We start from the raw sequence: 23,279 nt of genomic DNA on the forward strand, positions 1-23,279 counted from the left end.
TCTCACAGAGCCACTGAGTCGGCGCGCTTTCACGGCGGAAAGGATCGAGGCGGTTCCGGCTGAGATATTCTCTTCCCAATACGGGTGTATCCTATCAGGGATGGAGAACCGACAAAGGAAAGCAGTGACCGCCAGTCCAGGGCATCATGGTTAAGGGTTGCCACGAGATGGATCGCCAGAGATGATGAGTGTTGGAGAGCTACGACTCCGAGCCCTCTCAAGACTTGTTGGCAGCGCCATTAGCAGCTGCAAGGTGTTGCTTGAAAACCTCGGGATCACGGACGGGGTTGAAGTAGGGGTGCGCTTGCGCCTCCTTAGCGGTCAAACGCTCCTATACAATTGTTAGATCAGACAGGAGATGTTAGAGCTATGAACAAACCTGGTGGTCGTATCGCAGTAGCTTGTCAAGGAAATCGATGGCCTCATTAGAAACAAATCGCTGATTTTCCGAGGTGACGAAGCTATGCCATGGCTTCTTCTGGAATCGTCCGAGAATGTCGTCATATTGTGCATCCAGTTCGATCTCGTACTTATCAATGTAGTCAAACAGATCATCAGTACCAAGAACCTTTGCAATCTTCACAAGCTGGTCAGAGTTACTGTTCCCATGGAAGAAAGGCTCCTTTCGGAAGATCATGGAAGCGAACATAGCTCCCAGGCTCCACATGTCGAGACTGTAATCGTACTCCTGGAAATCGACCAAAAGTTCTGGACCCTTAAAATAGCGAGAGGCCACACGAACGTTGTATTCGGTACCGGGGTGATAAAATTCGGCCAGGCCCCAATCGATGAGACGCAACTGAAAACAGTCAGTAAGCTCTACGTCGGAGGTATAATGCCAGATTGACCAACCTTTCGGTTCTCATGATCGATCATAACGTTATGAGGCTTAACATCTCGATGCATAATACCCTTGCTGTGGCAGAAGTCCAAAGCCTTGAGGAGCTCAAAGATGTAGAACCGAACATCGATGTCATTGAACTTGGGGTAGAGGCTTCGGAAATCGGTATTGTTGACGTGCTCGAAAATGAGGGACGGCGTCTTACTCTATTTGCCGTTGGTCAGTTCCATATTGCGATGGACGTTGAGAAAGTTGGCACCAACCTGCGCATCCCGAACAACGTCAAGCAAGGCAACAACATTGGGACCTCCGGCCAAATTCTGGAGGATCTTGATCTCGCGCTTGATCTTCTTCTTCTTAACAGGCTTTAGGACCTTGACGACGCATTTCTGGTAGTTGACGACATTGATGCCTTCGAAGACTTCAGAGTACTTTCCACGACCTACAGAGGCACAAGGGGTCAATAACCAAGCAACGAAATGGACGACGACGACATACCGATCTTTCTGACGACCTCGTAGTTTTCTAGGGCACCCCAGCCTACATAGTTATCAGCTTTGTTGTCAAGGGAGTTCTCACGTGGGGTGAGGGCATACTGATGTTAACACTGTCGTAGTCCCAGTAACTGCGGGGCATGCTCTGGTTGACATCGGCGTAGACGCGCGCCATGATGGGCAGAGAGCGAGACCGTCGCAGGGAGGCGACGCTGGCGGTGGAAGAAGATGGTGTCGCGGGGCGTCGATGACGGTCGGAGCGATAGAGGTGCTGAAGATGAGAGGTTGAGGCCGAGGTACTCGTATATCTAATCTAGCCCAACCCAAGGTCTCTCTAGTCTAAGAGGCTGAAGAGGAGAGGCTGGACCTGCTTTGACTTGGTTTGCAAAATCAAGGTGGGATGGCATTTCAGGTCGGGTCCAGCCCAGCCCAGATTTGCCCCGTTATTTTGGCGGGCGGGCTGGACTGTGATTCGCTGTGGCGCTTATCGGCCGTTCCGCGATAACACTGTCGAATGGGCACGAGTACCTCCAAATCAGTCCCAAGGCAAATTGATGGTGGCCTGTGCAGGATCTGATTGAATGGATGCGCCATGGCTGTTTCTGGCATTCAACCTATACAGTCTATCCAAGGCCAAAGGGTTTAAGTCTGTTAATCAGTGTTATTTGATTAACATATTGTCACCATTTAAGCAAATGTCATTATTTTACGCTCAAGGAAACTGAGTCTAAGGTAGGTCAATATTATGTGTGAACCCATCTCCTAGAGTTATGTTGTTCGCGAATTTACCTATTTCCATTTCTTCTGAGACCCAGAAAACAAGATGAATTCAATATTGGGACTCAACAAACACACGTGCATCACGAACAGGCCTCGAACAGAACACATGGCTTGCTATCTACCGGAGACAAAGCGCCTACCTCATCTATTAATTGGTCGCCGAAAGACATATAATATGTACAAGCTGAATTGTGAAACTGGCCTAATTCGCCGCATGCTACACCACAATGATGGTTAGCATCATAAACAAACTGCTTGCTAGGAAGAACACGAATGAAAGTCTCATTTCTCAGAGAGAAGATTAATTGCTCGACATTTCAGGGCTGCAGAGGTGTCAATATCAGCGGGAGCCGATACTTCGTCCACCTCCAGCCCCGATCCGACTAAGGATGACGATACAAGGGTTTTCATCATAATGAGGTTCAAACACACTGTAGGCAGAATCAACTTACAGTCGAAATTTCTTGGTGGGCAACGTTGGAAAGTCCAAAAGCAGTATCCCCCGTACATCCAGGAAACATGCTTAGTCGTACTCCAGCGAGTCCAAGCCCTTGTCCACAACGTCCCAGGTTCGTTTGCGCAAGTCTGGTTTCGGTTCGGGGCGAGGGCGCTGAAGACCTTTCTTCTTCTTTCGTTTCTTATTGCTCTGGAAGGAAGTGGGTAATGAGGACGTCATGTTTTTAGTTTGCGTGGAGATATGGGTAGCATCACTCAAATCCATGACCTCGCTCGATGGCGCTGTTTCTTTTGAGCGTAGATGTTTCGCTCTTTCTTTCTCTTTGCGCAGAGTTTCGAGTTCTGAATGTCGAAATATCTCGATTTGCGCATCCGTCAAGGTCCTTTTCACACCATCCGGATAATAGCCCAGGCTGTCGTCATCCTCCTCCCAGTTGCCATCGACGGCCTCATCTTGAGTTTGATCCTGGGAGGGTGAGTCTAGGAATTCAGATCCAAAGACGGCGACGGCGGTGTGCGAGAAATGGGATTCGTGGAAAGTAACAAGATCATCCTAGAAATGTCAGTAAAGAATCAAAATGCGCGTATTTGGGTAACGTACGGTGAAAATGTTGGGTATTACATGCGCATTTGTTGTACTTCCATTATTTGATTGCGGCATGTCTTGGTTTTTTAACGCGAGATCAGGCATGATTTGCGATTTGGCGAGATTGGCGGAGGACGCGTCCAGGCCGAAATTATGTCACGTGCCAATGCACCAACATCAATTCGATCCGGTGTGAAAGAGATAAATATGTGCTGCAGCCTGGCTAGCGTTTTGGTAAGCAAAGTATGTTGTGTGAAGACAGTCCAAAAGTTTGATGATGGAGCCGGTTGAAGCTTCCGCCATCAACTCGGAGCCCATAGATAGCTCACTGGGACTTGAGAAGTGCCAGAGCACTCTCAAAGGCCCTCACAACTTGATCGTCTGTAAAGCGTCAATATTTGGTCCAAGGGTGGGATAAAAAGCACGCCGGGCTCACAATGCTGTTGTTTCCGTTCCATTTTGTCTTCAGCGAGATTCACAAAGCGTCGTCGTGTTTGCAGGCGCTTCGCTGCCCGCTCATCATCATGCGCAGACGCAGACGCAGCCCAGATTTTGAAGTACTCCCCAACGTTAGTTTCATCAGTCTGCATCATTGCTCAAAAGAACTCACCTTTGAGAGAGCATCCGCCTCCTTCAGAATCTCCCGCTCCCGCTCATCTGCCTCTTGCAAAGCAGCCTCATAACGCGCTTCAAACTCATCCCAGTTAAATGGTTCTAAAACACCAGGGGTATCTGGCGGATCAGAATTGTTGGGTTGTCGATCATCTTGAGGTTCGGGTGTCCTTCTATTAGCGTGCGGGTGTTTCTGGATGCTGCTCATGTTTGATTCCTCAGGAGCAGGGACAGTGACTTTGATATCGTCTTGACTGTGACGATTCTCGCCGTCTTGTTGTAGTGGAAGTGCTGTATCCATGTTGGGCATTTCGCGTTCAATCGCCAGGGGTGTTGTCGGCCAAGCAACAGGGGTCTGTTAGGAACGTGCAGCACTGTCGAGTGAGCAGCCTGATCAACTGTATTGAAGCGTTGGTAAGGGGTCTTTGAATCTTGTATCCCACAAAGTGGTGATTGCTCTGTCAAAGCTTACTGAGCTCAATGAAGGAAGATCATTTCCCGACACCTGAATTGTGAAGTTAAGGTACCTACTTGGATTAAATATACTTGCTCACTAACAGGAAGTCTTGAAGTGTGGGTGTTCCTGCATCATTTCGTTGGCTGCCTGTGTGGCTTACGTTCATGCGCCACAGCATTGTCACTACTCCGTATCATTGCTCGACTCGTGACTCCCATCTTCAACCTCAGAACCTACAAGTCATCTGGCTTTCACTTTCACTTTCAACCGCTTATTTCGGGCTTACGAAGATGCGCCCCGCCTCTCCTGTTTTATTACCAGAAGGCTGAACGTGCTTCCCTTGGTCTTCTTTAATCAACAGATAGCGACAACTGCCTTGACGCAAGTGGCAAAGATACAAAGCCAGTATGGACTGCGATATCTGTCATCGCATACATGACCCAGAGCGTCTTCCTTTTCTCTGCACCGTGGACGCCAGGAACTCTCTTCTTGATGGCCGCATAAGCAATGTGGAACTTCTCCTGCAAAATGAGAGTCTCCAAAATGAAATAAACGAATTATTAGATGAGACGAGTACCCCAAACAAGTTTCATAGAGAATCACTTCAGGCGCAACAACGAACAGCCGAGGTTAGGACGACCCAGATATTGGCCGCTGCCGATAAGCTCAGAAATGACATCAAAGCTGCCAGAGAGGAGATCCAGGCCCGGAAAGCTACGCTCTCTCGTCGCAAGTCGGATATTGCAGCTGTATCTGGTGGCCTGGTTGAGCGCAGAGTGAAACAACAAAAGGACATAGAGACGGACATTGGCAGACTCAAGTATAAGTGGTCTCGCAGCGCTGGCGATATGGCTCGTACACGATCTTTTCTTTGCATGGAGGCAGCCCGACTATATGGACTTGAACGTGTTAAAGAAGGCTCTACTGGCAAATATGAGTATTACCTTGGCGGAATCCCCGTTGTTGATTTGGCCACAATGAACTGTAGGCTCTCCCGCGACTATTTCGACTATGCACTAACTCCTTTATAGCATCAACATCGGAGATGATTTCGACATCTCTCAGCCACATTTGTCATATCCTTATGCTCGTATCACACTATCTTTCAATCCGTCTTCCTGCAGCAATTACTCTTCCTCATCGCGACTACCCACGGCCAACTATCTTCAATCTCTCTGCCTCTTACAGATCTGGAGTTCCAGTATTTCCTAGTCAGGCAGGAGTAGGGAATTCTTCTCACTCCGGAGACACAGAGTCCCAGCGTCTTTCAAGTCCAAGACCTCTTTTTATTGACAAGCCACCAGCGCTGTTGGCCAAGGAAGATCCAGCAACGTTCTCATATTTCATAGAAGGTGTGACTCTGCTCGCCTACAACATCGCCTGGGCTTGCAGTACGCAAGGTGTTTCGATAGGTGATAGGACTCACTTTGAGGATATTTGCAATATGGGCCGCAATTTACACGATCTCCTCACAAATCACCAAAATGTTGGTGGAAACATCTATCCTTCTTCATCTAACAAGAAAGATTCGAGCGCATCTAAGAATGATGCTGATACCCATGTCAGCCGCATGGGACAATATTCCCACGGCACAACTTTCTACTACCTCGGCGGAGCTGAAGGCACCGAGTTCAGTAAGACGTTCAAGCTTCCTGGTCCGATCAAATTGGCCGACAAGCTGAAGAAGAAGCTGCTCAGTGAGGCGCCTGCCCCTGACTGGGAAGTTCTGGATGATGATGCTTGGAAAGTTGAAGAAGAGGTTGTTGATACGAATCAGCCCAGCAAGGACTTGCTAGGTAGCGATAAGAATTCTCCGCGTCGGGGAACAAGTGGGTGGATGAAGGTAAAGAATAGATAATATCGTTCTGCCAAGAGGAATAGACAAACAATTGGTTAATCTTGTAAATGCTATAAAGACAATATAAGTAATTGTATTAAAAAAAAAACAAGCATAAAGTTATAGAGAGACTTGCTTAACCTATGATATATTATATACTGGTGTTCTCTTTCATTATAGTATAAAAATAATATTAATGCTTTAAGACCTAACAGTAGCAAAAAGTGTGGTTCCGCCCGGGATCGAACCGGGGACCTTCTCGGTGTTAACGAGATGCCATAACCAACTAGACCACGGAACCGTGCTACTTGACTAATGCCATGAAGTCTGCGAGACTATGATCAAGTCGCACACATTTGCGGGGTGTATTCGCACGCTCTAGGGTAGCATGAGGTTAAATTTCAAAGCTGGGGTATAAGATCAGAGCAAAATGGTTTCTGTATAGGTCCCTTATAGTCTTTTTAAATGAACTGAGGCATCTTATATACTTATAGGGCATGTACAAACTATAATGGCGCCGCATTGATGACGGACAATTATTGCAGTCCATATCTCAGGTTAGTCGTGTTGATCATGCTGGGATACTGAACTGATAAGACATTAAAATAAACAACAACCAAAAATGCATTCATTATATTGATACATTTATTCATGTAGTCTTACATTGAGTCATACAGCCAGGGAGGTATGCCATAGTCTGCTTATCATAATATACAGGATTGTACAACTTGCTCCCCTGCCTCGCCGTTTTATTTCCCAGATTTCCCAAACAAAGATGCAATGTAATCTCCAAATGTAGAGGTGCCTTCTGCCTGCCTCTGTTTCCTCTGCTCCGCCTGTGTATCCCAAATCTTCTGAACGCTGCCGGCAACCTCAGCCTTGGCCTGGAGATCAGCACGAAGAGCAGCTTCTTCAACCGCACGTTCCTCAGCCGGTAGCTTGTCAAGCTGTTCTTTCCATTGTTGTTGAAGTTCTTCAGTGGGCATAACCGCATCTTTCTTGGCTTTTGGCAATGTTGTCTGGAAGACCGGCGCGGGTAGTCCTTCTGCCTTAGCCTTCTCGACTGCCTCCTCGTGCTTGATCATTCGCTGATAAAGAGTGTCGGCGTGCATTTGGATATCTTCTTCCACCTCATGCGATCTGCCTACCACTGACCCATGCCCCAACGCTCGAAGAAAACGCTAAAACAAAGTTAGAAAATTGCCACGAAGTGTAGCGAATAGAGACAACATACTGATTGCATCATATAACACCTCTCAAATCTTCGAACTTGATGCCTACACATCTGCATTTGGTCCTCCCAGCTTCCGTGCTTCATGCAATTCACCCACTCTTCTTGGTATTCCGCACAGTTTTCCAATGCCGCCTTTCCAATGGCCTCTTTCCGTTCCTTGTATGCCTCCAAGACGCTCATTAGCTTCTCATGATCTGTTGCCGTCTCTGCCTCAATCTCGGCGAGCGGTTGGTAGTTCTTCCAGAGGTGGGCATATCGACCGTCTTGATACAGGCTTGCTGAAGGTACGACTGGCTTTTGTTGTTCTGTAGCTGTCGCCGCTGCATTGGCATTTGGGGGCTGCGGATTTGCTGGAGGGGGATTCGTAGGTTGGTTCGAAGGGTATTTGAGCGGAGATTCTTTCTCCAGAAAGTCGCGAAGGCTTGGATCGAGTTTTGAAAGAGGGTCTGACGACTTGTCGGTACCAAGGACCGAAGATATCCAACCCATGGTAGCAAGTTTGTTTCTCTAAACTGGCGCCAATCTACAGGGAAAGTGTTGAATTGAGTTTGAAGCTGGCTGGGCTTAAAGCCGACACTCCAAAAACTATAGCTTCAACTGTGATATGTGGAGGTAAGAATTTAAGTCATGCACTGTACGAAGCACTGTATACCAACTCCAATTTTTGTAGTTCATCGGGCAAGATTGAATTCATAGGACCTAACGATTCCAGCTGCTTCGACATCATAATATCAAGAACTTAGGTCAGATGGGAATTCTTCATATGATTGTCATAACTATTTCCTTTATTCAGGCGAAATGGCACCTAATCATCAAACTTCAGTTATATCCACCGTGAACTGGAGTCTTCACCACAGACACAACCGCATCACATAGGTCAAACAACAGTTCCTCACGGCACTGGCATTTTTTGGTCGGCGAATAGTCAAAGGTATGAACGTAATCTTGAGATCATGACGACCCTTTTCCTAGCCATATCACGCCCGATTGAACCACCAACCCAAAACAATTGTCTTCGTGAATCCTTTTTTATTCGCGATTGCATCTATAGCACAATCATTTGCAACGCAACATCCGGTGCCCGACCCTTCAGGAGAAACTTCCCATCTCTCCTGATGCTTATCACGCCGAAAAAAATGCCAGAAGAAAGTCCCGACTTAAAACTTGGAGAACTTCTTAACGGACGTGCCAGTTCGGGGCAGGACACGCAGGACGTTGAAGCGGACCTTGAATCATGTTAGCGGCCATCTTTGATACCAGTACGTTCGCTCTTTAAAAACGTACAGTCTTGCTGAGGGGTCGGCACTGGCCAACGGTGACCTGGTCACCCTCCTGAACACGGAAAGCGGGGGAGACGTGAGCGGCAACGTTCTTGTGTCGCTTCTCATAACGGGAGTACTTGGGGATGAAGTGGAGGTACTCTCGGCGGATGATGATGGTGCGGTGCATCTTGGTGGAAACGACGGTACCGGTCAGGATACGGCCACGGATAGAGACGAGACCGGTGAAAGGGCACTTCTTGTCTGCAGATCCAAATGTTAGTGATGCGCTCAAGGTCTTATTGTCTTTGCGCCAATCCCTCCCAGCACGGTCGATTGATGTCGCTGTTCATGTGCCCATCGTTTGGCAAAATTCGTCTTCGTGTGCTCATCCAAGTCCCAGAATCTCAAATCTGTCGAACGTACCGATGTAGCTGCCCTCAATGGCGGTCTTGGGGGTTCGGAAACCCAGACCGACGTCCTTGTACCATCGTCGGCCACCCTTGCCCGGTCGGGTGCTCTTGGTCTTGGTCTTCGAGTTCTGGAAGATGTGAGGCTGCTTCTGGAAAGCACGCTCCGACTGGACGGTCAACTCGGTCGCCCTGATGCAAAGGTTAGCGACTCATTCGGCTTCAACATCGTGTATTCATTCGGCTTCGACGTTGCAGTTGGGCTGAACTGTCACTGACATCTTGAATTATCCTTCTCGGGCAGGTACCGTAACGAGATGGCGTGTGGTTGAGCTGGGTGAAGGCGAGGTTGATATTGGCTATGCTAGGCGGAAGGAGAAAATAACACCAATTTTTGCGTGCCTTCCTTAGTAAGGATAATTAGGGCTTGTAATTTTCGCGAGGCAGGTGCCAGACACCCACGTGACTTCTCAAATTGCTGTGGCTCAGGATCACGTGAGGAGGTGCAAAGTATGGCTGTGATCGAAAGTGGGCCATCTGCAGTTGATCAATCTAGGCCCCACTCTCCCCCCTGGCAGCCAAAGTAAACAAACACACGCGAGATAGCCAAGTCACAGCCCACTATCACTTATCATCGTCGCGCTTCATGTTGGAGTTGGACTTTAGAATCGACAAGACCCGACAGCTCAATTACGCATGATGGCGCCCGCCGATGCAACTTTGCCTGCTACAAGGCGCACGCGAAGATCAATCGGTGCCCATACAGATGTTAATAAGGCGTTCGAGAAAGAAAATGCGACCGTCGACGTCACAAGCTCGTTGGCCGCGAGTCGCAAAAAGTCGAGGAGCAAGAGTTTAGGTCCTGGTGGCTTGGATGCTCTCATGAAAGCCAACGGAAACAGACGAGCTGTGAGACATGATTCTTGTTCACTCTGGAGATACAGAAATAACTAATACACTCAGTCTCTTGCAGTCCCATCAAGAGCCCCGCGCTCAATTCTCAAACAAACCATGCCGATACCTGAAATACCGCCTATGAAACCGAGACAGCCTGACCTAATTGACTTTGGAGAACCGACAAAAGAAGTTTCTACTCCGAATAGTGCGGATAATAGCGGTTCCAAGATCGCAGTCAAGACAGAAGAAGAGCAGCAAGCTGCAGCTCGGGAACGAGAGGAGCGTGAGCGTCGCGATGCTCGTCGCAAATCTCTTGCAAACCGTCGCGTATCTTTTGCTGCCGAGGCGACTCTACACACATTTCATGAAGTTGAATTTAACCAAGACTCGACGACGTCTACCGACTCAACAAGGCGAAACTCAGCCTTTTCCAATGCCGCAGCTCAGCAAAAGGAACGCGACGATGAAGAGAAGAAGCAGAGACGAAGTTCCGGACTCCCACCAGTCAATTTCCACAACTCCGAAGACGACACTGCGACAACACTCTATAGTTCAGATTCCGAACCTGCAGATGCAGTCGAAGAGGTTGCCGATATTGAGGAAGATGGTGACGATGATAGCAGCGAATCCGACGATGGAACGATGATGACTGTTGATGATGTGACCGGAACAACAGCTGCTTCAGATCGATCAGTTGATTCCGATGGAGAGTCATCCACACTAGATGAAGCCCTGAGACTGGCTGCGCGAAGAGCTGGCAATCAACAACTCCAAGATGAAGAAGACGACGACATTGACGAGGACGAAGAATATATCCCCATGTTTGGATGGGGCAAGGAGAATAAGAATAACATTGCTGCACAAGATCAAAAAAATCTACCACCTCCGTCTCATACTCACCAAGCTGAAGCAGTGCAAGATACGGAGGACGCTACTGGAACCAACATGAGTATGGACATGGACATAGACATGGATATGGACATGACACGCGCAGTCGGCGGTATCCTTAAACCCCAGCCCGCACAGCAGTATGATCCCAATGAGGATATGTCTATGGACGTAACTCGTGTAATAGGGGGCATCATCAAACCCCAACACCCACAAGAACATAATCCGGATGAAGATATGCCTATGGATGTTACGCGTGTATTTGGTGGTATTGTCAGCCAGCCCCAGAGAACCAGCGCTCACAATGCCGATGAAGAGGAAGAAGGAGAGGACACCCCAATGGATGAGGCTACCATGGAGTTCACAACCGCAATTGGTGGTATCAAATGTCCAGCGCTTGAGCAAGATGAGGTGTCAGACGGCAACGAGGACATGTCGATGGAACTCACTACTGTTATGGGCGGAGTCCTGTCACAAAAGAAGCGGAAGAGCATAGCTGCTTCTCGAAGGCGTACTGTCAACCGTGTTGAAAATGAAAATGATGATGATGATGCCCCCATGGATATGACTCTTGCAGTCGGCCAGATCCTGTCACAGCCTGGGACTGACCGCCCAGAGGATAATGAGGATGCGGATGAGGATGAAGGTGATGCCACAATGGGTATGGATATGACCACCGCCATTGGGGGCATTCTCAGCAAAGCGACAGATGGCTCACGAAACCTGGGCAAGCGGGTTATGGAAGAGGAGGCTGATAGTGCAGACGGTCCTGATGATATACTTCAGGCCGCTATTAGCAAGAATGTAGTTGACGAACAAGCTGAACCAACAACGCCGAACGATAAGCAGGCCAAGACACCAAGCCCCGGACCCTCAAGGACTCCAAGGAGTGCTCAACGAAGTATCACTGGTACTAAAATCTCAACTCCTCAAGCAAACTCCCGAACTTCTCGCACACCCTCACCTGCAAAAGCAACAACAACAACACCGCAGTCAACCAAGGCCAGAACACCAAAATCAACCAAACTAGCTACGCCTCAACTCGATTCAATTGTATCAGAAAAGATTGCTACACCTCGCTCAGCTTCACCAAAGCGACCATCTTCTGTCAGAACGACAAGAGCTAGTTCAAGGACCCCATCGCCTGTCAAGTCCACTCCCAAGCAAGGTTTTTTCCAGAATAATTTTAGAAACAGCAATCGAACTCCGACAGCCATACTTACACCCCAACGAAGCTTGTCAGGAATTGGTGCTGACCGGGCTGGACTTGGGTCCCCACAGGTCGCTGCGCTTTTCGATCGACGAGGCTCTATTGGTGATACAGCTACAAATTTCGTGCCGGGGAAGCGTGGCGTCATGTTTGAAGACCCCAAGGAGATGACGCAAGAGATCGATCGTGAGGCACAGGAGGAAGAAGATAAAGAAAACCGCAGAAAGATTCTCGAGAGGGAAGCTGACGGCGCTGAAGCCACACTTAACCTGCGAGAAATGATTGACAGCCTCAGCCCTAAGCGTAAGCCGCTCAGGGGTCGCAAGAGTCTTCATGTAGGAAGTGCCAAAGGCCTTCTCGGCAAGCGACCTAATGAACTTGACGACGACGAGGATGATCCTGAAGATAACGATGGTGTCAAAAGGCTCAAAGGTCACCAAGGAAGCCCAGTCAAGAACGTCAGACTTCAACAACCGCCCTCCAAAGAGGAGACGACGGGAAGATTGAATTATTCGTTCCGACAAAGCCTGCAACCAAATACTGCTACACCAACCTTGTCTTCACCAGAGAAGCCCGATGCAGCAACCACGCCAAGGCATCAGGGCAGATTCAAGGAGGTTGAAGATGACAGGGTTGGCCACCAGGTGAATTTCGATGAAACCCCAATCAGAGATGCGGAGCAGCTGGAGGAGGAAGCAGAGGCAGAGGCCGACCAAGATGGAGATAGAATTCATCTTCAGGATTTCCTGAACATGACCTCGATTCGCTTCATGGAGCTGACAACAACCAAGCGTCGTCACACGCAAGCTCCTGGAACCCTTGACAACGGATTCCTTGATGACGGTGAAGAGGACCTTTCCCTCGAACGTTGTGTTGTTGCTGGAGCTTGCACAGTGCCGATGCTTGAACTTTACCAGCACTCGTGCCGTGAGCTGAAGAAGTATATATCGGAAGGCCGACGAATTGTGAAGGAAATCGAGACCGACACGTTTGAGGAGAACCCGCCTCTGTTCAAGGAGTATATGGCAGCCACACCTGAGATCAAGACTCTGATGGACAAGCAGTTTATGAATGTCAAGAACCACGCTCGCTTGTTAAGCAAGGCCATGTGGTATGAATGGCGAATGAAACTGCAAGAGGGTTTGAAGGAAGGTCTTTCAGGAATTGACGATGGTATGGAAACCGACAAGGAGCTTCTGGATAAGCAGAAGAGTCTCCTTGATTCCGTGCTACCCCCCATTGTAGCTCGTTATAAGTCACTACTCGAAGAAAGAAACAATCTCGAGGAGGTCGCCCGGGAGCTCGCTGACTGTGACCCTGCCGATCTCGAGGCTGCTCGCGAGGAGCTGGCGTCTCTTGACGAGGACGTCGAATATAAGAAGAAGCGCATCGCAGAGCTAAGGGAGCAGTTCCAAGCTTCAGAAGTGGAAGTCGAGGACTTGATCACCCAGAAGCAGAATTGCGTCGATGAAATCGCAGAGTCTGAGAAAATACGCGAAGAATGCCGTGGCTGGACGAGCACAGAGGTCAACAGTCTCAAAGGTAAGTCTTTATAAATCTACTCTAAGGCAGTGACTAACACAGTCTTAGCTCGAGTTGATTCTATCGAGAAGCAATGTGGCTGGTCAGTGACTGGCATATCTGGAACTGTCCTATCGATGGCCTACAGGCGTGAGATCGAGATCGTTTTTGATATCGCCGCGTTCCAGGAGCATCAACCGAACTCGACTATTGATCTCTGGTATATCGCCGATAGCCGGGAGCAGAATACACTTCCCAAGACAACAGAGAAGGAGTTCTTCTTACAGAGTATTCGAGATTACGTTCGTGCACTTCCTCATAGCCGCACTGAGGTTGCCCACCTCCTAAAAAGTGTCCAAAATGCCTGGGACAAGGCAAACCTCGTCTCTTCGCAAGTTGTCCGACTAAACGCTACCTTTCCCACGACGGTGGAGAAAACATCCGACTCAAGTATAGCCATCACAACATCCCTGCTGCTCGTGCCTCTTGAGACTCGTCTTGAAATCAAGCTGGATCTCCAAGGTCAAAGCGGCGCCGAAGCACTTGACGTGATGATTGCACCTGATGCCAAGGTGTTGTATGGTGAACACTTTAACGTACCCAAAGTGACAGAATTTCTAAACACACGGATTGGCAAGTTTGTTGGGGCTGGAGAAGAGCAGTGGAGTGACGTGATGGTCGAATTGCACGGAAGACTAATTGCGAGAGGTCGCAAGGCAGGATAGTGCGTGCAAACCAGTATAATGAGTGATGATGGTAACGGGAACTGGTGCATATGGGAACGAATCACTGGCGTTGTTTGGACACAGATACCTAGGTTTGCGTTTGTCTTTGTCTATAGCAGTGCTTTGTGGCACTGCTCCATTGGCCGATGTTTAACCACAAAGGCTCGTATGAAAATAAGAATATCTATTCATTAACTATTACCTCGTGTTTGTCTATGACTGCAAGCATGAAAGACTTTTAACGGAATGGAGGTGATACAATAAAGCTGAGCTTGAAGGCATCCTATGTATTGTTTTGCTGTGGCACTATGTTAATAAAGCCATCTCTACATTGTCAATATTTACACGTCTCACGCAGGATCAGTGCTCAAACAGCAAGGCCAACGAATGTCAGTGACTGAAAGAGATTTCACTTGTATTGCCAGTGTTCGCCAGTGTTCGCCAGTGTTTGTTCAGTGACTGTTTTTGTGGGTGAACACTGCTAGCATCTGCCTGGCCACTGTCACGGTCAATGACTTTATTCACAACAAAAGAATAATGGGAGTAACAATAAATTCGCCAAAGAACTCTGTGACTCTTCGAATTCTGCTTATTGCAAAGACTCCTTCGGTACTATATGATAAGTCCTCACCCGCACATCATTGTCAAGTGAGTTCCATAAACCTTTCGCTCACTTATATACACTTCCACAATATCACTCATACACTCCTGATACTACACTATACTCTACGCTACCTTACCAAAAGTCACCATAACTCAAGGGAACTAAACAATTGCGACTTCCTAGCCATTCCCTCGACACGAATCAACAATATGGCACGCGAAGTAGACCCCAGCTGGCTCTGGGGTTGGCTGTGTGATTATGCTTTCATTACAGATAAACCTTTTGACACCAAATTCTACATTATTGCCTTCACCACCATTTACGTTCTTTACAAGACCCTCAAGGCGATGCGCTTCATCCTTGTGCCCACCACAATCCTCGTCGGCAACTGCCTTGTCAGCTTGGCCGTACTAATTCCTCCCGTCGTCGGGTTCTTCATTTTGCTTCTCACCCCAAGAGTATTTCGAGTTGCATTCGAAAGAAGCCTCAGAACATTCTTTTCCACGATGTGGAATGTTTGGGAGTATCTTGCAATGCCAAGAATCCTTACATGCCTCGCCATGATCAGATTCAGGGCTTGCCAAGCAATAGAAATGGTGAAGGAAAATGTCATTTCTACAGACGACGAGCTACGTGAGACCACAGGTCCTGAATTCAAATATCCTGGCATAACAGACGGAGACACAACTGGCATCCAACCCAGTGATACTGGCGCAGAACGACGGATGAGACAGTTGGTCGAGGAGGACAATATCAGAAGACATGCTCAAGGCGAGCCGGATCGGACTGCTGAGGCAGAAAACAAGAGGACTGAAATCGAGAATGAGATAATGAGACTCGAGAATGAGAGAATGAAACTCGAGAATGACAGAAAGAGAGTCGAGAATGAAAGGACTGGCTTAGTCTGGGAGGGTCTTCAATCAAGAGGGCCAGCAAACCGTCAACGCCTCCAAGAGATGACTCGCCAGAGACTGCTTGCTCCTTTCAGACCTGGCGAGGCAAGATTAGCTGGAAGCTTTAGAGCCATTGACTCTGTATCTCTGCCTCCGGCACATGAGCCCGCTCCGGCGCCTTCAACTGCTCCGGGACCCTCAATTGCATCGGGACCTTCAACCATACCGGGACCTGTAACCATACTGGGAGCTTTAACTGTACTGGGGCCTCTAACTGTACTTGGAAATTCAACTACACCAGGACCTTCAACTACACCGATACCTTCTCCTGAGCCCGCTCCTCCTCTCACGCCGGTCATTCCTCTTACACCGGCTCCTCCTCTTGCGCCGGCTCCTCCATTAGCTCCGGCCCCTGCTAATACAAGACCTATTCCAAGAGGTCAAGACATCAAAAGAGCCTGGAGAGAAGGATGGTATAACACCCTACGGCCGAGACATACCGTGGTCAAGAATGCGAGCACACAAACGGAGCCAACAGATCTTGCTAGCCATGGCACAAAGACCAAGCCCTTAGAGCTACCCCCCCGAAAATACGTCAGCCGGGGCGTACAGACTGACACAGTGGAATCTCCTGTCCAAGAAGAGCCCGAAGCCCCAGTAGTTGTGCCAGAGCTTCCAGTCCCAGAGCCGAGTCCAGATCCAGCTTCGCCTGAGGAGACACAGACGTCTATCGATAAGGGAAAGGCTACCGAGGGCCCCGAGCCAACAATCAACGCCAATTTGGTCATTATCCATGAAAACAGAGCTGAAGACGAAGTAAAGGAGCCAGAATACTCTGCTGTATCCTCGCATCTTCCAGCCTCTATCACACTTCCCGACTCGCCTGAGCCTACAGCTGATGCTGAACATGAGTCGGTACAGACTCATGCTACCGGCCACGACCGTCCCATCGTTATTCACACATCTGTTCCAGCTTTGCCGAGGTCTACACGAATACCTGTGGTAAATTCAAGACCGTCTATTGCAGGGACTTCGAGGCGAAATGAACGGGTGTCCAAGTCAAACGAACATAATGGCGCACATCACCAATCACGAAGGGATGCTCCTACTAGAAGTAGTAAAAAGGCTGATAGGAAAAGGTATGAAGAAAAAAAGGAGAAAATGTACAAGATGTCCATGGGGCTGTTGAACGGACAGCTTCCTAGTTCATTCAAGTCTCTGGAGACTCAGCAAGTCATTGATACTTCTACCACATCAGCCAGCGTCCCTATTTACTCCACAGGCATCTCACATGATAACTCGAAACACGATATCCAAAGAAGCCCTGTCGTTAGACATCCACCTACCCCTGAGCTTCCATTGCCAAAGACTACTGAGCCTTATGCTACTCTAGAGAGTACATCTGTCTCGAATGTTTCGACTAGTGGTCTGGCCTCGGGAGCCCAAGATGACCAAAGCGAAGCCTCTCTTCAGACCTTTCCGAAGCCCTGTTCAAGCGTCGTATCCGCCGAGAATGAGACTTTCACGGAGTGTCAATCTACTACAGTATACCCAAGGACTGAGAGGAGCCAACAGGCTATAACTGAAGCTTTGATTAGAGCTTGTGAAAATGTTTCTAAAGAGACGTCACTGCTCAAAACCAATGAAGATGGGGTATATCTGCCCCCTGCTTCCACTCAGCTCCCTTCAGACACACAGAGCCACTCTGTGTCTGAAAGCACAACTACGGGGCAGCTACCCAGCTCTCCTGGTACTAGCTCCATTTCCATACTTCGGGACATTGAAGGCATACAGACCACGGTCGATCCGATACTCGCACCATTCACCTCTCATGGATACAACGAATCTGATGAAGAGATATATGACGATAGCCTCGATGGCCATGATATTGTCGAAAATCAACGAGAAAGCTTGATCGGAGTACCAGAAACACCAGCCGCAAGAATCAATCCTCAGGACAGTGACGAAGAGATGGCTTCCGAGCCTGGTGTAAGTATACCGGAGGAGCAAACCCTCCTAGCATCTACAACGGATGATGCTCAGATGACCGATGTATGGCGCCCAAATGAAGAGCAAAGTAGAATGATAGGAGATGCAGCTCAGCACCTGTTTAAAGACCTCATGGACGAGGATGACGAAGACTCCTCGGAAGACACAGAACCAGAGAGAGATCTGTCAATGAGCGAGATAGCAAACGAGGATCAAGAGGCAAACCTCGAAGATGCTGATATGCAGGATACGCAGTCGAATGCGCCGCCCGCCCGTACCGTCAACATTCCCTTCTTGTTTCAACTACCAGAGGCCCTGACTATCCAGGCAGGGATGACCGAGGAGGAGAAAGAGCTTGCACAGATGGTCGTAGATGCGTATGAGAACGACAGCCCAGTCACACCCACACAGGATGCTCAGCCTCCTATAGACAATGATCCTCTCTCTGATCCAGCGGTGAAAGCTACCGCCGAACAGCTCGCTACCCGAAAGATTGCGAAACCGGTGTCGCGAGCACATAAGAACGCTCGCGCGGCCCAATCAACCGTTGAGTCAGTGTCACAAGGGCAACCCCATACACAGCCAGAAACATTAAAACAAACGCCCTCCCAGGTAAGTGAAGACAGTAGAAATGATGTAGCGGAGATGGACTCGGCGGCTCGCGGTCTATTAGCCCTCGCAGCTGCTGAGGGCATTGTTGTCGGGAATGATACTTCAAACCAGGCAGTGTCTCCTTCAGGCGAGGACTCTAGTCATAAGGATACTGACTCCCAGCAGACTGATGCCCATGTCACAAACAGTCAGAGTGCTAGTACTCATGAGACTAACGTGCAGGAGTCATCCATCAGTGACCCTGAGGTCGAAGGGCCAACGGCAACGACCCTGCCGGAGGAAGAGTCTGAACCAAACCCGCAACAACCTCAAAGCGCCTTTGCATCTGTCTTACCAGCTGAAAGCCAACCTTCACCTGTTCAGTCAACGCCCACTCAAACACCGCCAGCGCAACAACCACCAGCAGCCGAAAGCACAGCCGCAGCTCAGCAAAACACTCCTGTCACGAATGAGTCAACCCCCGTAGCGGGACCCAGCAATGCGCAACAACGGCCAAGGATTGCCCCCGAGTTTATAGGTGGACTGGCAATTCCAGGGGGTAACCCAACGCGTTATAACCCAACAGCAACGACCACACCAACACCCGAGAGATCTGGCCCTGACCCTGAGGAGGTTGCAGAGTTCAACAGGAAAAAACAGGCACAACTGAGGAAACCAAGGCAGAAGAAGCCACCCAATGTCTTTATACCGCCGAGACGGTCTGCCCCAGTTCCATCGACACCTAACAGACCTCAGAAGAGTCCAAACTCTTCCACTCAAAGACGGTCGCCATCACTAACGGCCAGCAACGAGGGCGATGAGAACAGGAAGGCTGAGCTAGAGGTGACGTTTGGTACCCCAGGTTCTGCTAAAAAGAAACAAGGCCTACAAATTGTTGACATCAGGGACATCCCGGATCACATAAGAGCTCAGATGCGGGACCATGATGCTAAACAAGGCTAGAAAAAAGAGGCAGAGGAGGACGAAGGAGACCAGAGGCAGAGACCGAAGGAGGACAAGATACCATGAAACGTAAGCCAAGCAAAAGTTTGCTTGTGAAAGAGTCCACGGGTATAAATAGATGTGTGTGATTGGTATTCAGACAAGTATGAACAGCCTGGCTACCTAATAGTGAACTTCTTCTACTGAGCCTGTATGAACAAGCGAGTATGGCTAGGTTCCTGAGAAACGTGGCACACGAATAACAACATTGTACCAGTTTTGAAATATATTATGCTTTTTATTTTATAGTGCATCGCACGGGGTACCATTGCATTCCTAAGACTCATGTATAAGTGCCTATCTACTATCTAGGTATCTGCTCGTCTGGACGTTGTAACATCTCAATACTGTAACTCGCTGGGGACATCAAACTTGAGAGGCAAAGTTCGAAAGGAGGGACATATGAAGGAAGCATCAGAACAATGATGGATCATGACTAGCCAATTCCCCAGGTAGAAGCATGGCTGACTCGAGAGTCCTGGAGTTTGATGCCATGATCGTTGTACTGTGAGCCTCTGGGCGTAGGTGGATACACATCGTGCAGACAATGGATCCCTCAAAAGGGTTTGGCCAAAATGACATGAAGAATCTGCCCCAGATCTCTGGTTTAGGTTACTATTAGACATAAAGCCTATATCGTGAAGGATATCAGATGTGATGTTTGAATGTAGTTTATTGCTCCGCTGGATCAACCATCCAGACGGGAGTTGCTAAATCACGATAACAATGCTACCCAAACTCCATCCCGAGCAGTCTATTCTACTCAGAACACTCTACGCGAGTCCGTGCCTGTCTGCTTAGCAGCATCCCTCATCGCAGGCGCAGAGACCACAGCAGATCTCACAGCCAGCCTCCTCACCACCACGCATGGTCATGTCAGGCTGAGGCTCAGCGCTCTTCATACGTGTTAGTCTGTGAAGTATGGAGCCTTGCCTTGCGTACGATGCAACTTACAGGCTGCTGTGTGACGATGTCTCCGTTATCAGAGGTCATGGGGGCTTGCTGAGTGGGTTCCATGGCGGCGGGCATCTTGAATGATTTGAGGGAGATCGAGTGATGGATCTGGATAAAAAGAGGACAGGTAGTGAGTGGATGATGAAGTAGAGTTGTTCGTTTGTTTGTTTAGTGCTGTCTGTGTGTTGTATTGTAGCAAGTCTGTAATCCCACAGCTAGGAACGGGCTCTTAAGTACCTTGAGCCAACTGAGAGGCCTCTCTCTGTTCACTGAAACTCAGCCACTCGGTCCCAGGAGCTCCTGTCGTTGTCTACATTCTTGATTGGCCTCACCGTATGATTCCTGTTAATTCAGCTTTGACCAGAGACTTCTGTGACGTACGCTTGAGATGCCGAGTAGCCGTCCAGGCCTGAGGTACTGTCTGCGGGAGCAGCCGTAGGGAGAGTGTTCTGGCCAGGGTCCATACTATTAAGGATACTATGTATAAGACGTACGGCAAACCGACGCCGAGTATGGTTTCGTCCAGGCACGCCATTCGCCAATGATAGGGCCCAGAGCCGTCAGCAAGCCATTAACCGGCACGGTCACTGCCGAAAGATGCGGTGCCGAACTTCCGGAACGCCCGCATTCCACATTTATGCAAGCCTTAAAAGCTTGAATAGGCAATACGACAAACAGGGATAATAAGAGAGACGCAGACGCAGACACAGACGCAGACAAACAAACAGTCAAACACCACGCAAGTCATAGAAACTAAGCCACCGAGGGTCCGAGGCAGAGGGACAGCAGATAAGAATACCCAGGCACATGAATTCTTCAGGCCGCTAATAAACAAGGTGTGATAGCTAAAATTAAATGTAAAGGGTGAAACGAATAACCAAAACCACAAGCTTAAGGTAATGGTTTCAGAGAGCCCGTCCGAATTTACTATTGGAACCGCTAGTAATGTAGAAGCAGATTAAAGGCTGCAACACATCAATTGTCAGATTTGAAAAGCGTTCCGTGTGACCCCCCCCTTCCCTCAGAGTCAATAGTCAATAGCCAAACCAAATGTCAAGTTATCCTTAGAGTTAGCATAAACGACGCGCATTAGAGTGTAGCACTGTAGCAATCACTTATGCCACTTCACAAAAGGCAACTCGAGAGCAGCATAAGACGGGCAACAAATCGATTCTTCTCGACTCTTCGTTCCCCCGGCAGCTCATCCCATTGTCATTTCCCGACCTGAGTGCCTTGCTTTCTTGTCCTTTATTTTACTTTGTTTAGTATTTTGAGAGCCTAGCAGCCTTGAAACGACTGACTGGCTCCCGTCCACCATCTTGCTCCTCCAGAGGTTGTATCGGAGATTCATCTTCCTTGAGGAACCCACCTTCTCGTTGGATGAATTTCTTTCGAAGCTTGTGGTGCTCATCAGCGACCTCTTGATATATCAACTCATCATCGAATTCATCCGGTGGGTGAGGAGCAGCGCGTATGGATTCGCGCTCAACTAACGTGTCAGCGAGTGTTGTTCCTTCAGGACCCGTAGGTGCCGTGGGCCTGTCTTGATCTAAGAACTTGGCGGGGACATCGAGAGGGCCCGGTGGAACAGTATCTCTGGCCTTCTTGAATCTCGATGGTTTGCGCGTCGACTTGATTTCAGATGTATCGGGAGCCTTGGCGGTACTGGAGCGCTCAACAATTTTGTCGCTCAATGGTTCCACAATCGGTTCCTTTTCCTTCACAGGAGCTTCTCTCACTGGAAGGACAGTGGGCTCGTTCTCCGGTGCGATATCAAGATTGGAAGCAAAGCGAACGCCCTTCTTGCCGTTGGGCTGTTCTGGTTGCTTCTCTTTGATGTTTGACTTGGTGGGCGCAGGTTTCGAGGCTGAGGATGATAATGTTGTTGTCGCCGAGGCAGGCTTGACTACGATACGGCCAATGCCTTCTTCGTCATCCGAACTTGCGTCACCATCCCTATCTTCTGGCTGCTCGGTGAAGCGGGATTTGATGCCCAGTTTCTTCTCTAATTCAAGCATTCTTTGACGGTAATCATCCGTCACAACGCGGCCAGTATACCGACCGTATTTGTCTTCCTGATCGTCGTCATCATCCTCAAAACCTTCATCACTGTACTCATATTCGTAGTCGTCGCTGTCTCCCTCTTCGAGCTGCAGCTCGGCGACAACAGCACCAACTTCTCCCGAGTATTCGAGCATCTGCCGCCGCAAGTCCGCGTCCTCCTCATCCTCATCTTCGGGGATGTACGCTTGCTCGTTGCTGATCTTCTCCTGCTCCTTGGCATGATTCATGATCTCTTCAACACGCTTAGCATTCCGCGAGACTTGGGGCTTTGGGCCGTCTTGCATTTTAGTTTCTGCAGCAAACACCACACCTTTAGTGGCGGATGGTGCTAGAGTCGTGGATTCAAGCTCTGTATGCTGGGAAGGACGTTCTTGGGAATGCTCTGCTTCCTTTTGTTTAGAGCTCTCGGCCTTTGAGGCTGAGTTGTCATCTTCGAGATCGTCGATACCGGCCTTCTGAAGGGCATCTTGAATCTTAGGTAAGGCAGTGTCAGGCTGGTTAAGCTTGTAAGAGATGACGTTGTCATCATCATCAAGCTGCTCGATGATTTCTGTGATAGGCAGACCATCGTCTTCAGTAAAGTCGGCTTGACTTTCGTCTAGCTTGGTCTCAGCAGCGCTGATTTGTTTCTGTAGCGATGTGATATTCGTGGTAACGTAATCGATGCGCCGGTCAAGAATATTCAAAATCTGTTCGCCAGATCGATGTGTCCTCTCACCAAAGATCTCATCAAGTTCACGATCTTTCAGAAGCGCTCCTTCGAATCCGGCATGAATAGTCTTAAGCTCTGTCTCGCCATCTTTGCATACGGCTTCGACCTCTTCTTTGAGCATCTCATACTCAACATGCCAGGTCTGCCAATGCTTCAGGGCATTCTGCAGCTTGCTAAGATCATCTTCCAGCTGCCTTTGTTGCTTATCAAAGTCCGAGACCCCTGCCATTTTTCTAATCCGGTGCAAGTTTTATGACGCTGCG

The 23,279-nt window shown here is 48.9% G+C and overlaps 10 protein-coding genes; 3 read left to right on the forward strand and 7 right to left on the reverse strand.

The window, feature by feature from the left end:
• Positions 1-217: 217 nt before the first annotated feature.
• Positions 218-1,510, reverse strand: FFUJ_00571 (probable protein kinase ck2 catalytic subunit ck2 alpha-3; the record flags this gene model as incomplete). XM_023573145.1 has 6 exons in its annotated part: positions 218-331; positions 380-799; positions 853-1,047; positions 1,105-1,283; positions 1,340-1,381; positions 1,438-1,510. The coding sequence occupies 6 exons, from the start codon at positions 1,508-1,510 to the stop codon at positions 218-220; spliced, it is 1,023 nt and encodes a 340-aa protein (XP_023424917.1).
• Positions 1,511-2,638: 1,128 nt separating this feature from the next.
• On the reverse strand, positions 2,639-3,262 carry FFUJ_00570 (uncharacterized protein; the record flags this gene model as incomplete). XM_023573146.1 has 2 exons in its annotated part: positions 2,639-3,124; positions 3,173-3,262. 2 exons carry the CDS (start codon positions 3,260-3,262, stop codon positions 2,639-2,641), a joined length of 576 nt encoding a protein of 191 aa, XP_023424918.1.
• A 220-nt stretch (positions 3,263-3,482) lies between these two features.
• On the reverse strand, positions 3,483-4,070 carry FFUJ_00569 (uncharacterized protein; the record flags this gene model as incomplete). XM_023573147.1 has 3 exons in its annotated part: positions 3,483-3,538; positions 3,594-3,717; positions 3,768-4,070. The coding sequence occupies 3 exons, from the start codon at positions 4,068-4,070 to the stop codon at positions 3,483-3,485; spliced, it is 483 nt and encodes a 160-aa protein (XP_023424919.1).
• Positions 4,071-4,633: 563 nt separating this feature from the next.
• FFUJ_00568 (uncharacterized protein) lies at positions 4,634-6,084 on the forward strand (the record flags this gene model as incomplete). XM_023573148.1 has 2 exons in its annotated part: positions 4,634-5,210; positions 5,258-6,084. 2 exons carry the CDS (start codon positions 4,634-4,636, stop codon positions 6,082-6,084), a joined length of 1,404 nt encoding a protein of 467 aa, XP_023424920.1.
• Positions 6,085-6,812: 728 nt separating this feature from the next.
• On the reverse strand, positions 6,813-7,786 carry FFUJ_00567 (uncharacterized protein; the record flags this gene model as incomplete). XM_023573149.1 has 2 exons in its annotated part: positions 6,813-7,244; positions 7,298-7,786. 2 exons carry the CDS (start codon positions 7,784-7,786, stop codon positions 6,813-6,815), a joined length of 921 nt encoding a protein of 306 aa, XP_023424921.1.
• A 668-nt stretch (positions 7,787-8,454) lies between these two features.
• Positions 8,455-9,614, reverse strand: FFUJ_00566 (probable 40s ribosomal protein s11.e, cytosolic; the record flags this gene model as incomplete). XM_023573150.1 has 4 exons in its annotated part: positions 8,455-8,523; positions 8,582-8,820; positions 8,983-9,158; positions 9,595-9,614. 4 exons carry the CDS (start codon positions 9,612-9,614, stop codon positions 8,455-8,457), a joined length of 504 nt encoding a protein of 167 aa, XP_023425458.1.
• A 51-nt stretch (positions 9,615-9,665) lies between these two features.
• On the forward strand, positions 9,666-14,207 carry FFUJ_00565 (related to spindle pole body protein; the record flags this gene model as incomplete). XM_023573152.1 has 3 exons in its annotated part: positions 9,666-9,875; positions 9,930-13,503; positions 13,552-14,207. The coding sequence occupies 3 exons, from the start codon at positions 9,666-9,668 to the stop codon at positions 14,205-14,207; spliced, it is 4,440 nt and encodes a 1,479-aa protein (XP_023424922.1).
• Positions 14,208-15,020: 813 nt separating this feature from the next.
• FFUJ_00564 (uncharacterized protein) lies at positions 15,021-19,247 on the forward strand (the record flags this gene model as incomplete). The annotated part of the gene is made up of 1 exon (XM_023573153.1): positions 15,021-19,247. One exon carries the CDS (start codon positions 15,021-15,023, stop codon positions 19,245-19,247), a length of 4,227 nt encoding a protein of 1,408 aa, XP_023424923.1.
• Positions 19,248-20,083: 836 nt separating this feature from the next.
• FFUJ_00563 (uncharacterized protein) lies at positions 20,084-20,315 on the reverse strand (the record flags this gene model as incomplete). XM_023573154.1 has 2 exons in its annotated part: positions 20,084-20,182; positions 20,241-20,315. 2 exons carry the CDS (start codon positions 20,313-20,315, stop codon positions 20,084-20,086), a joined length of 174 nt encoding a protein of 57 aa, XP_023424924.1.
• Positions 20,316-21,502: 1,187 nt separating this feature from the next.
• Positions 21,503-23,245, reverse strand: FFUJ_00562 (uncharacterized protein; the record flags this gene model as incomplete). Its single annotated transcript, XM_023573155.1, has 1 exon — positions 21,503-23,245. One exon carries the CDS (start codon positions 23,243-23,245, stop codon positions 21,503-21,505), a length of 1,743 nt encoding a protein of 580 aa, XP_023424925.1.
• Between the last annotated feature and the right edge of the window lie 34 nt (positions 23,246-23,279).

Source organism: Fusarium fujikuroi, chromosome FFUJ_chr01, assembly GCF_900079805.1.
Source record: "Fusarium fujikuroi IMI 58289 draft genome, chromosome FFUJ_chr01".
NCBI classification, from domain to species: Eukaryota; Fungi; Ascomycota; class Sordariomycetes; order Hypocreales; family Nectriaceae; genus Fusarium; species Fusarium fujikuroi.